The sequence below is a fragment of the Osmerus mordax genome, chromosome 11 (assembly GCF_038355195.1).
Source record: "Osmerus mordax isolate fOsmMor3 chromosome 11, fOsmMor3.pri, whole genome shotgun sequence".
NCBI lineage: Eukaryota > Metazoa > Chordata > Actinopteri > Osmeriformes > Osmeridae > Osmerus > Osmerus mordax.
In genome coordinates, this window is record NC_090060.1 from 14985303 (window position 1) to 14997218 (window position 11916).

Genomic DNA, 11916 nt, shown 5'->3' on the forward strand with positions numbered 1-11916 from the left:
CTCTTTGTGGGTGAATGGAGGAGCATTTGGTCTATGGAAAATTCCACCAGAGTCACAGGTGTACTTTCCATTTATTACTGCCCATAACGAAACTGGAGTCAGGAAAAACAATCATATAAGGAGCAAATACAAATACAAATGTCCAGAAAATCATATGCTGCAGTTCTGTCAAGCCAGAATTAGCTCTGCCCAGTTCTCCAAGTATCTCACATTTTACAATTAGCAGTAGAGGCTGTGATAAGTAGTGGAGATGTCTGTTCAGCCAGTTAATGATTGATACCATTCTTTAAGTGGCTACAGTCAAAGTCTGACTGGGGCCCCGATCAGGCCAGACGGGGCTGTAGCCGAATCAGGCGGGAGTCATCGGTTACACGGTGATGACCTCATCATTTTGTGGTCTCTTCAGAGGCCGGATGAGCAGGGGGCAATCAGAGACCATCTGCCCATCTCCTCTCATCTGTCTTCACTCGTCTGCTGATCTTCCCGTTCTCTTACCCTCCCTGACCTCTTCTCCCCTCCTCTCTGTCTCTCGTCCTCGTCCGCTGATTTAGCCGGAACATTCACTTCCATTTCTTGGCTGTCTCTGGTCTTTCTCCCGTCTTCCATTGACATTACAGTTACATTTAGTCATTTAGCAGACGCTCTTATCCAGAGCGACTTACAGTTAGTACAGGGACATTCCCCCCCGAGGCAAGTAGGGTGAAGTGCCTTGCCCAAGGACACAACGTCATTTGGCACCGGCAACCTTCTGACTAATAGCCCGATTCCCTAACCGCTCACCTATCTAAGCCTCTTTTCCGGTGTGTTCCTTGTCACGCTGACGACCCGTTTGCTCTCCCTCGTTCAGACGCTGAGGAGGAGGGGGAACTAGAGCCGGCCAAGGAGCTGATTCAGCCAATCGCAGAGAAGATCATGGCGAACTATAAAGCCAAGGAGGAGGAGACGCCGCTGCTGTTCTTTGTGGCTGGAGAGGTGACACACACACACGCATATACACACACACACACACACACATACACACACACTCATATACACACACACACATATACACACACACACACTCATATACACACTCATATACACACACACACATATACACACACACACACTCATATACACACACACACACACACACACTCATATACACACACACACACACTCATATACACACACACACACATACACACACTCATATACACACACACACACACACTCATATACACACACACACACTCATACACACACACACACACTCATATACACCCACACACACACATACACACACACACACACACACATACACACACAAACACATATACACACACACACATATACACACACACACATATACACACACACACTCATATACACACACACACACATGTACACACACACACTCTCTGTCACACTCACACCTCCAGTTCCCACTTCATAAACTTTCATACCTTTTTTTTCTCTCGTATTTAGTTTCGGGGTTTTTTCTTCAGATTTGCATTCCTTTCTGGAAACCAACTCTTTGGCGAGTGTGTGTTGATTGCATGTTGTGGTGTGATGCGCCATCTGCTTCTCTTATCACATGTCAGGACCCTGTGGCAGGACAAGCCTGTACTCACAGCCACGGAAATGCTTCACAGCATGAAGTCAGAAGGGCCCTACTTGAGCCCCTCACACTTTCAACGGAGGCACCCGATTCCATCAATGTCCCAGAATTCAGCTGAGGGGCCCTCTGTGATGATAGGAAGAACCAGAGGGTGCCAGCAACCCTGCTTACCTCCCCTCGGCAGAACAGCTGTCTGTGCTTCTTCTCCCCACCACCCTCAAATCCCCCTCCACCACCTACCCCTCCATCTCCCCCTCCACCACCCACCCCTCCATCTCCCCCTCCACCACCCACCCCTCTATCTCCCCCTCCACCACCCACCCCTCCATCTCCCCCTCCACCACCCACCCCTCTATCTCCCCCTCCACCACCCACTCCTCCATCTCCCCCTCCACCACCCACCAATCCATCTCCCCCTCTACACCCGCCTGCCCTCCTTGTGGGAGAGAATTTTGGAGTTTTCATAACTCTCTTATCTTGTGTTTTTCCTTCTCGACCTTTCCAGAGCCGGTGGAGTTAGCGGTAGCAGCAAACATAATTACCAGATTAGCCCCCCCTGCCCCTCCACTTTTTAACCCTCTTTCCTGCTCCTCCTCTCCCTCACACCCTTGCCCTTGGTGCCCAGTCCTCAGAGAGGGGAGAGTCCTGGTGTCTTGTGTCACTCAAGCCAGACTTAAGTTTCAGGCACTGTGTATGTGTGGCAGGGGGTGGGGGAGGGGGGGGGTCTGCACATGTGTTCCTAGTCTGACCCTCCACGTCTGCCAGAGACTGCTCCACTCCGGTGTCAGCCTTGAAATGCCTCGACAGACCAGAGCTGCATAGGTCCCTGTGTCAGAGATACACGCCCAAGGGCCCAGGACGCATAGCTTCCCCCCCTCTGATATCCCTCTATGGGCCCAATGTTGTGCTAGTCAGAGACTGGGGTCACAGGCCCTGGCCCTGGCCCCAGACTCTGGGGAGGCCCTCTGCTCTCACATGTGCCATGAGCTGGTCCAGCCAGCTGCAGGGTTTACTGTATCAATGAGACAGCACTATGCATGCAGCCCCACCAGGGGAGCTTGCCCCGGCCGGCCCAGAAAGACAGTGGATCCCGTTACTCTCATTAGGCAGCTGATAAGTTACAGTCTGGGAGAAAACCGTGCTACACTCTGTATGGAGACGTATACCTCGCCACGCCCATTCAGAATGGTTTTTAATCGCCATTAAAGTTCACACAGACAAGGAATATACTGTGGCAGGAAGGTGCATACAGTAAACGTATACAAATCTTAAATAAGTAGTGTACAAGTGTACATTCAGAAAGGCGTGGGATTAGTATGCCAAAGATGACTGTATGCTATGTCTGCTGTGGGCCATACTGTGCAGGCTCAACAGAATCATATTGACTGGAGCTAGCCTTCCAACTGACCTCGGCTCCTGTGCAGTGTTCAGTTTGCCATCTCACCTGCTTGCATCTCTGACCCGTGGGTGCGGAGGCTGCATACACAGACAGCCTGGTGTGTATTATAAGCCAGACTGCCTGGCCTCACCACTAGTTATTTACGATCACGTATTGTGCCAATTATAAACACTATGAAAACTCATTGTCTAAACATGTCTTTTGGATAATGAGCAAACAGTGCCTGTTACTGTCATCATAAAAACGTCTTCAATATTAGGACGTTAATTAAAGCTTAATCTTATTATGGTCTTACAAAGTAGGCATTTGAAAGACACATTTATTAAAGACCACCTAGCTTACAGTACATATTTTTATAGGAAGAGTGCGTTCGCGATTTGATGGTTTTACAGCTCCAGTAATACACGATGGTCATATCTCTGTCGACTGAGACCCAACATTTCATGAGAGCGAAAGCTCCCGGGGCACTCGTGCAGACCAATCAGCAGGACTTTGCCCTGGTCGTCTAGCCAATGAGAACGCCTTATCTCTGCAAGGCCCTTATCTGATGGCCGTTGTCTCTTCTGTGGAATGCCACAGTCCTACACTGAGCTGGGAAAAAAAACAGATATTGTTCAGTGGTGGGTTTTCATCGTTAAGGACACACATGGAGCCTTATCACTGCTGTTACTGTAGGGGAGAGCAGAGAGGCCCTTTGTCTTTTTGTTCAGTATGTTTGTGCCGAGAGGGCGGGGGGCCTGTGCGCATGCTTGTGCTTGTGTCCGTCTCTCTCATAGCCGTACCTCACAAGGAGCCGTTTACACAAGGTTAGCTGACGCACAAGAGAAGGTGCAGTGCTTCCGCCAGTGGGGAGGACAGCCTGAGAGATTACATTGAGCCCAATCTGCCTGGCTGCAGGACTGCTGTGACAGACTCCTCTGTGATCTCTCTGTTTGTGGCCACTATACTTGTCTGCCTCACAGGGAATCTAGAAAGAATCAAAATGAGGCTGTTTTGTGAAAATATGGAGTCACTTATGTTTTATGGCACGAAACAACAATTGGCCTTGTGTTCATTTTGATCGCCTTCGACACTTGCCAGCATGTTTACATGTTATATGGAGTCGAATGGATTATTTCCATCCAGATAAGATGGGGAAAGATTTAGAGGAGGTTTCTATCTCCACATCAAAATGCCACAGGATAAGTCAGCTGTTCCATCTGTTAGTAGTTTTGCAACACGTTGAGGTCACAAACTTTGTGCTCGCATTCTTGTCCTTTTTAGGTAGCAATTCTGTCAAACTGATCTTGTGGAACTCTTAGAGCTGATTGTGTAGTTTAATCCATTTAGGCTGAATCATTTTACGTCCCCATTTATAGATAACAGAGACCTGTAAGGAGGACAAGAAGGGGTCAAGGGATTTCTTGACGAGTCCAAGCCATCCAGACAGTGCCACCCTGTGGCCATTTTCCTCTGTGTTTTGTATTTTTTGATAATTCTTTGCATGTGAAATCTATTTTCGATCTTTACCCAAGCTTCTCTCGTCAAAAGGGTTTAGTGGAGAGGAAGTCAGATCCTCCCGTCATGAAGAAGTGAGAGACTGTCACTTCTCTAAAATGTGCGACCTTGTAAAAATCAACACTTTGAATCCATCTGGGATATCTCTGTTGAGCAGGATCTTTTTTGTATTTTACCAGAAGTTGTTCCAAAAGTGCCAGTTGTTTTTTATCTGTATACTGCATGACTGATGTTACTGTGAGTTATTTCTGCTATTGCTTGTGACTGAAGGGGTTGTAACTCATGCTTACAACAGCAGTCAAAGGTGAGATGAAGCCTCAGGCAGGACAAGAGTGAGATCAGTCCACAGGAGGCTGTAAAACATAAAGGGGAAGTGACCTCGGCCTGCTAATAAGCATTCAATCACACCCTGGTTTTACTTTTTACAGTCTACAACAGACACGAGCACATGAAAAGCACTCTGCCTCCCACGCACCAGTCCACACACGCTCGGCGATGTGTCTCTGAAGTCCCAGCCTTGTGCCGAGTCAGTCTTTTGAAGGGAGGGATGGAGTGGGACCCCCTGGTTCCCTGCCGTCTCCCCAGCTCTCCCTCCCTCAGTAGGGGGCTTGAAGGAGCCAAGTCTGGCCTCCTGGGGGGAGGATGGAGGGAGGGAAGAAACCCCTAGTCTTCAGAACCATGTACTAATGAGATTAGTTGGGGGTTCATCCACTGTGTGCTGCGCTAAGTTTTTCCACAAAATCACCACTGATAATCGTCACCGATTTTTCACCCACACCAATCCAGGACAATTCGTAATGTTTGATTTTTTATTAATTTTTTTATACTCACATTTCTTGTCAGTGCAATTTGTAATTCTAAATGACCAGCCTGCCTCTCTTGCTCCTCGGTTCACAGGACGACATGAGCGACTCTCTCCGTGACTACACCAACCTACCAGAAGCCGCTCCCCTGCTCACCATCCTGGACATGTCCGCTCGCGCCAAGTACGTCCGCGACGTGGAGGAGATCACACCGGTCGTGGTGGAGCAGTTTGTCGGCGACTTCTTGGCTGAGAAGCTCAAACCAGAGCCCATTTAGAAAGGACGCCCAGATCTGAGACTGAACCCCCCTCACCTCCATCAGACCTTGACCACCCCAGCTCCTGCCCTCCCCGTTGAGAATCCTCATCTCCTCCTCTCTCCCTTCTCCACCCACTCTCTTTCAGACTGTTCGAGGAAAAACCCCACTTTTTACTGACATTTTACCTTTTTTTAGACATGTCCTTTTCTCATGGAGTCTTCTCCTCTCCTGTGGTGCCTTGCATTGACTATAACCCCTACAGTAATATATATGTGGAGATTATGTTGTTTCTCTCGGCTTCTAGTCAATTGCTTCTTTTTTTTCCAGTTTTGTTGTTAGCAGTTCTTGATCATAGATGAAATCAACTGGACCCAACGGACTTGAATATTCAAATGTCTCTTTATGACCTTTGCCTTTTTCCTACAACGAACCCTTCATGCCTATGCTTTTCTGATATGTGCTGAAAGAGAATAAAATGACAAATAAATTTAGATAACCTTTTGCAGCAGTAACTCAAAACAAAAACGGTGCACAATGGTATGTTTCCAAGTATGTCTGTACATTGTCAGACTGCATAATCTTTTATTGCATCTGGCGTTAATGTGTGTTGATTAATTGGTGTTTGAAATCCCTTGTGTTCTTTGTCATAATGAGGGATGGACATCTCTACCCAGTTATGTTGGTTACTATCTCAATGGGAATGATGTGTAAGAGGATTTTCTGTGAAGGTCCCCTCTATTGAAAAGGCCAGATATTTTTGAAGGCACAAAAATGGCATTTGTAAACTTAGTTGCTAAGTGTTAGAAGTATGAATTTACATTTTCTGTTACTCCCTGGTTGTGTCTAGTCATGAACTCTATTCACAGCCATTAAAATTCACAGTCAAGCACAATGCTGTGTTTTTGTGTTGTCGCTATCCATACATGAAACAAATTAATGACAGCCCAAATCAATTTTATCAATAATACATTTTACCATGTGCCAGAAATCCTCAAATTTTTTAATTTTAGATGTATTTTTACAGGGAGTTTTTTTTTAACCATGACAAACTCCTCAGAGGGTTGAAGGTTGGGCTTCAGATGACACCATGTGGTCACTGGAAGAACTGCATCGAGGATTTTGTCCTGAATTGATGGTACGTGGGTATATTACAGCTCTGGTGTGCTCAGAGCTCCTGACTAAAGGGGACAGTGCTATGGGGAAAGTCTTCATTTTTCCTGGCTGTAGTTTCACAAAGAACTGGCATGCAATTGTTCAAATTGGGCATCTCATTTGAGTAATGAGTATGTGAAAGGAAAGTTTCAAACCCACACTGGCCACATTTAAGGCAGACACTGAGAAATGTGCAGAAAGGAAAGAGTACATTGTGAAAATATCACCAGTTTTCCACTGACTAAATCTCAACTTTTATTAATAGCCTAACAGCATATATTATGGAGGTAACATTGATCAAAATAATTGTATCTGACATAATAAGGACAATGAAGTAAAGAATCATTCTGAATGTTTGCACTTGGAAAACTGAGCATCATGGAAAAAAAGTCGCACTAAAAAAGGAATTCCATGGAAATTACTGCATTTGTTGCGGGAGTCGAGTCTCTGTTAGGTTTAACAGCTGCCTCCTGCCTTCAAAGAGAAGGATGCTGGCTGCCATCGCCGAGTTGAGACTATCCACCCATGGAACCACAGGGATGAAAAGCCTTTGGCCCAATGTTTTCTCAGCCAATTGCAGAGCTTCCAGACTGAGTCCATGCGTCTCTCCACCAATCACAAGGGCGGTGTTGCTCTGAGCCCACCTCTCGTGATACAGCCTAGTGTCCACTTTTGGAAGTGAAAGTTCTGCATCCGAGTCCTGCTCAGAGTCTGAGTCATAGTCCTCGTAGCGTACATATTTACGATTCGGTCTGGTGCTGACCCACCCGTAGTCCCCCGCTTTTAACTGTCGTTTGGATTCCTGTACTTCCAAGTCTCCAACTTCCTGGCCTGCTCTCTCAGCGCTACTGCAGTTGTCAGCCACGTGTACAGTCACAGGGCTGGGGAGCTGTTTCTGGATGTCCTTCCAGTCCAAGCTAGGAAAGATGGGGAGGCGGAAATGGGCCCCCATAGCGGACCGTAACACCTTAGGTTCCCAGGCGTCCACACAGCCTGGGGACAAAAGACAGTATGGGATACTGTTCAGAGGTAGAGCATTTGACTGCAGATCAACAGGTTGCATGTTCAACACCCCCTCTGTACATGACAAAACATCTGCTAAATGAATACATTACAGCAAGACAACTTGTAGCACCCTATACAAGTACAGTTGCATAAAGGGCCCCACAGTATTACACTCCAGTAGTATCCTGCTGTTACATTTAGTCATCTTATCCAGAGCGACTTACAGTAAGTACAGGGAAATTCCCCCAAGGCAAGTAGGGTGAAATGCCTTGCCAAAGGACACAACTTCATTTACATGGTCGGGAATCGAACCAGCAACCTTCTGATTAATAGCCTGATTCCCTAACCGCTCAGCCATCTGACACCGCCCTGCTGTTGGATGTTCAGGGCTCATGATTTACCCTTGGTGAGGAGAACGTCCTGACAGCCAGCAGCAGCAGCACAGCGGAGGATGGTGCCTAGATTCCCAGGGTCTCGGACGTTGTCACATATCAGGGACAGTGGGACAGACTGTCCCATCTGATCCCTGGGGAACACCAGGCGGGAGGGGTCTGGGCGGGAAAATATGGCTACGAAAGAAAGAGACATAAGTTGGCTACTTCTCTAAACAGATCATCCATTATGGCTCAATTCTGAAACTATAAACATACTATACAAGCATACCTATAACGCCCTGTGGGGCAACGAGGTCAGACCAGATCTTGATGTCCTCAAATTTGACTTTGACCAGGGTTGCTCTCTTCAGCTTGTCTAAGGGCAGCTCGCTGAGTTTCTCCACAGAGCTGAAGAAAACCATTTGGGGGTTGGCTCCGGCAGCCAATGCATCACAAATCAAACGCCTCCCCTCCAGCAGTATCTTACCCTGTAGCTCCCGATAGGTCCTGGAGCGAGCAACGCTCACCAACCTCCTGGTAGAAAGAACGAACCGAGGTGAAAATGTATACATACTGTATTACAAGCCAACGTATACTTTCATAGACTGATAGAACAATACAGGAATCCTGAATAATAAAGGCTTAAAGTTCATCGTGAACTTGTGTGTATGAATGGATAAGGGAGTCCTAAGTTATATTGCAAGTTGTAGAAATATTACTTACGCCAGCCTTTTATCACCCGGGGAGGCCTTCTCAAAGCGGAGTCCGCCAACTTGGTCTGAAACTGTTGTGTAATCAGAGGGCTTGATGGGGATGCTATTATTGGATGTTTCAGCTTTGAAGTTGCTACGCACATTGGTTTCTTTAAAACTCTTCTTGTGCCCCACAGTCATAGATGTAGACAGTTTGCTAATTTCATCTGACCTCTGCTGCGATTTTGGTGCCTTCTCACTATTTGGATACAACACTTGTACCGGTTTTCTTCTTAATCCTCGAACGTATCTCTTAGTTTCCACAATGTAATCATTTCCTCTTCTCAAAACTGCACCTGGTTCAATTTTAAGAATACAGCATGACATGCCTCTCATGAAGGCAGCCATCTTTACAACAACATGAAAGGGCGGAGTGATTTGTTGATTGTTCCATTTGGCCAAGATGGCCGGGTGCAAATGAAATAAACAGTTTGGGTTTTTTTACATCGTAACTATCGTAACTATGAACTTAATAACTATCCGCGTCGTTTTCAATATGTTATCAAATGTTTGTTTTCTATTTTTATAAATTCCGGTTATAGAGTTATTGAAATATTTGTATGGGTTGATGTTACCGTTTAGTTGGAACCGTGTAGAAAAATGGTACCTTCCATTAAAAAATGATACCAGAGCAATCGATTCACAGGGTTCATAGTTGATCGTCAAAAAGTTCTCTCGAGTAGTTTTCTCACCTGAGCTGACATCATGGCTGTACGGCGAGCTCTGCATTTCGTTTTTAAAGTGGGGGACAGAGGCAAAACAGCCACTTTCTACCGTGATGTGCTTGGCATGAAGGTAATGCCATCTTTCATTAAGAGAAATCACATTCCAAGCAAAACGGATACAGTTGCTTGCTTGTGTTCAGAGTTCTGCATTTTGATCTGTGTCATCGATGTCGTCATCACGAGACAGTGTGCATTAAAAGTCCATGTTTTATTGCTGCCTGTATTCTATATTTTAGATTCTCCGTCATGAGGAGTTTGAGGAGGGCTGCAAGGCAACGTGTAATGGGTATAGGAAATGATCTCTGTTCACCCTTGAATTGTACTTTGCTCGGCTACAGTAGAATTGTGATTCACTGGTGAAGCTGAACTTGTGGTTTGTGTGTGCATGAAGCCCTTACGATGGGAAATGGAGCAAGACGATGGTCGGTTTTGGTGCAGAAGAAGATCATTTTGTGGCTGAGCTGACCTACAATTATGGAGTTGGAGAATATCGACTAGGCAATGATTTCCTGGTAGGGACAAATCCATACTAATGAATGAAATTGTCAACAAAAGCATCCATCTTCCATATGAGTAATGATTTGTGCTTGTTGTGCGTGTTTCAGGGGCTCACACTGCAGTCTAGCCAGGCTGTCAGCAACGCCAAGCGCCTCGGTTGGCCCCTGTCTGAGGTAGGAGAGGCTCTTTATCTGGCAGAGGCTCCGGGTGGATACCGCTTCTACCTGGTAGACAAAGAACAGCCTCCCAATGGTGCATCAACCTTCACCTTGCAAAGCAAAGACATACCTCCCCTTGTGTTGCCTTGGATTTACCATTCCACTCTGTTGGTACAACTGAAGTGTCTAACTCTGGGTATATGTTTGTGTTGTTCTCTGTTCTGTGCAGACCCGGTGCAGAAGGTGTGCCTGGCAGTGTCTGACCTGGAGCGATCCACTCACTACTGGTCTTCCCTTCTGGGAATGCAGGTGATGGAGAGGAATGAGGAGAAAAAAACGGTGCTTTTGGGATTTGGAGACAGTCAGGTATGTAATGGGGAACAGAGGACAATCATCAAGTCAGGTGGCTGAGCGGTTAGGGAATCGGGCTAGTAATCTGAAGGTTGCTAGTTCGATTCCCGGCCATGCAAAATGACGTTGTCCTTGGGCAAGGCACTACTTGCCTCGGGGGAATGTCCCTGTACTTACTGTAAGTTGCTCTGGATAAGAGTGTCTGCTAAATGACTAAATGTAACAAAGACACATGGTACCTTTTCTGTGTGTTTTGTGTGCAGTGCAAGCTGGAGCTCCATGATATTGGCGGTAAAGTTGATCATGGAACAGCTTTTGGGCGGATTGCATTTTCATGTCCTCGGAAGCAGGTAAGCACCAATGTTATATTTACACATTGAATCCTTGGTTCTGTTACAAGTAATTCATAAACACAAGTGAACGTTTCATTGCTGCCAATAGTTAACTGACATCGAGGCCCTCATGAAAAAAGAGAACCAGAAAATCCTCACTCCGTTGGTCAGCCTTGATACCCCTGGGAAGGCAACAGTAGAAGTGGTCATTTTAGCCGACCTAGTAAGTACAATATTAATGTTTTATTTGAATGTAGTAAATTAGATATTTAAACATATTTTCTTCTGTGGTCTAGGATGACCATGAGATATGTTTTGTTGGAGATGAAGCATTCAGACAACTCTCAATGATAGACCCCAATGGAAATGCTTTACTAGATAAGGTTGGTGATTTATATTAAAATCTTTTTTAGCATATTGTGCAAATGCAGATTCTCCATAATTATGTAGCAAAAAAATGTAAACCCTTTTTACATTTAGTGTAATGTAGTCATTTAGCAGACGGTCTTATCCAGAGCGACTTACAGTAAGTACAGGGACATTCCCCCCGAGGCAAGTAGGCTGAAGTGCCTTGCCCAAGGACACAACGTCATTTTTGCACGGCCGGGAATCGAACTGGCAACCTTCTGATTACGAGCCCACTTCCCTCATTGCTCAGCCACCTGACTCCACCTGACTCCTTTTTATCTTTCTTTTTCAGGCAATGGCTGAAGACAAAAGTGATGAATGGTTTGCCAAACACAACAAGCAGAAAGCCTCTGCATAAATCCTGTGAAATAACTGTCAAGGCTCTACATAAAATAAACTTGAATGTATTTTATGAACCTTGTGTGAAATTACCTCACACTGTCATCACATCTAAACAAGGCATAAATATGTCATATAAAATGTCTATGTGTATGTATACAAAGGGACATTTTACAGGTTTACTACCAAATTGGGGTCACATATTCTGACTGCTGCTACTTGGCGGATATGGTGACCTCTGTGGTACTGGCTCTGTGATGATCC

The 11916-nt window shown here is 45.8% G+C and overlaps 3 protein-coding genes across 4 annotated transcripts in view; 2 read left to right on the forward strand and 1 right to left on the reverse strand.

Annotated features, from left to right (window-relative positions):
* The window catches only part of nxn (nucleoredoxin), a 45302-nt gene extending 38859 nt beyond the window's left edge, over nucleotides 1-6443 (forward strand). For both annotated transcript variants that reach the window (XM_067246115.1, XM_067246116.1), the window contains exons 7-8: nucleotides 848-972; nucleotides 5394-6443. In XM_067246115.1, the coding sequence (XP_067102216.1) occupies nucleotides 848-972; nucleotides 5394-5576 (308 nt within the window). In that variant the 3' untranslated portion in view covers nucleotides 5577-6443. The remainder of the gene's footprint in view (nucleotides 1-847; nucleotides 973-5393) is intronic.
* Nucleotides 6444-6544: 101 nt separating this feature from the next.
* On the reverse strand, nucleotides 6545-9205 carry mrm3a (mitochondrial rRNA methyltransferase 3a). The gene is made up of 4 exons (XM_067246114.1): nucleotides 8813-9205; nucleotides 8379-8623; nucleotides 8117-8284; nucleotides 6545-7703 (listed from the first exon to the last, which is right to left on the reverse strand). The coding sequence occupies exons 1-4, from the start codon at nucleotides 9187-9189 to the stop codon at nucleotides 7129-7131; spliced, it is 1365 nt and encodes a 454-aa protein (XP_067102215.1). The 5' UTR covers nucleotides 9190-9205; the 3' UTR covers nucleotides 6545-7128.
* Nucleotides 9206-9494: 289 nt separating this feature from the next.
* On the forward strand, nucleotides 9495-11729 carry glod4 (glyoxalase domain containing 4). The gene is made up of 9 exons (XM_067246392.1): nucleotides 9495-9636; nucleotides 9803-9852; nucleotides 9958-10078; nucleotides 10172-10316; nucleotides 10452-10588; nucleotides 10837-10923; nucleotides 11015-11128; nucleotides 11202-11288; nucleotides 11606-11729. Exons 1-9 carry the CDS (start codon nucleotides 9547-9549, stop codon nucleotides 11669-11671), a joined length of 897 nt encoding a protein of 298 aa, XP_067102493.1. The 5' UTR covers nucleotides 9495-9546; the 3' UTR covers nucleotides 11672-11729.
* Nucleotides 11730-11916: the final 187 nt, after the last annotated feature.

What these genes read in the sequence shown, in the direction of transcription:
- mrm3a (XM_067246114.1), bottom strand. Translation starts at nt 9,189, where the DNA reads ATGGCTGCCTTCATGAGAGGCATGTCATGCTGTATTCTTAAAATTGAA. An exon ending in TGCCCCACAGGGCGTTATAG is followed by an intron (nt 8,285 to 8,378) that starts GTATGCTTGTAT and finishes TTTCTTTCGTAG; the next exon opens with CCATATTTTCCCGCCCAGAC. An exon ending in GGACGTTCTCCTCACCAAGG is followed by an intron (nt 7,704 to 8,116) that starts GTAAATCATGAG and finishes TTTTGTCCCCAG; the next exon opens with GCTGTGTGGACGCCTGGGAA.
- glod4 (XM_067246392.1), top strand. Translation starts at nt 9,547, where the DNA reads ATGGCTGTACGGCGAGCTCTGCATTTCGTTTTTAAAGTGGGGGACAGA. An exon ending in GACTAGGCAATGATTTCCTG is followed by an intron (nt 10,079 to 10,171) that starts GTAGGGACAAAT and finishes TGCGTGTTTCAG; the next exon opens with GGGCTCACACTGCAGTCTAG. An exon ending in CAAAGAACAGCCTCCCAATG is followed by an intron (nt 10,317 to 10,451) that starts GTGCATCAACCT and finishes TGTTCTGTGCAG; the next exon opens with ACCCGGTGCAGAAGGTGTGC.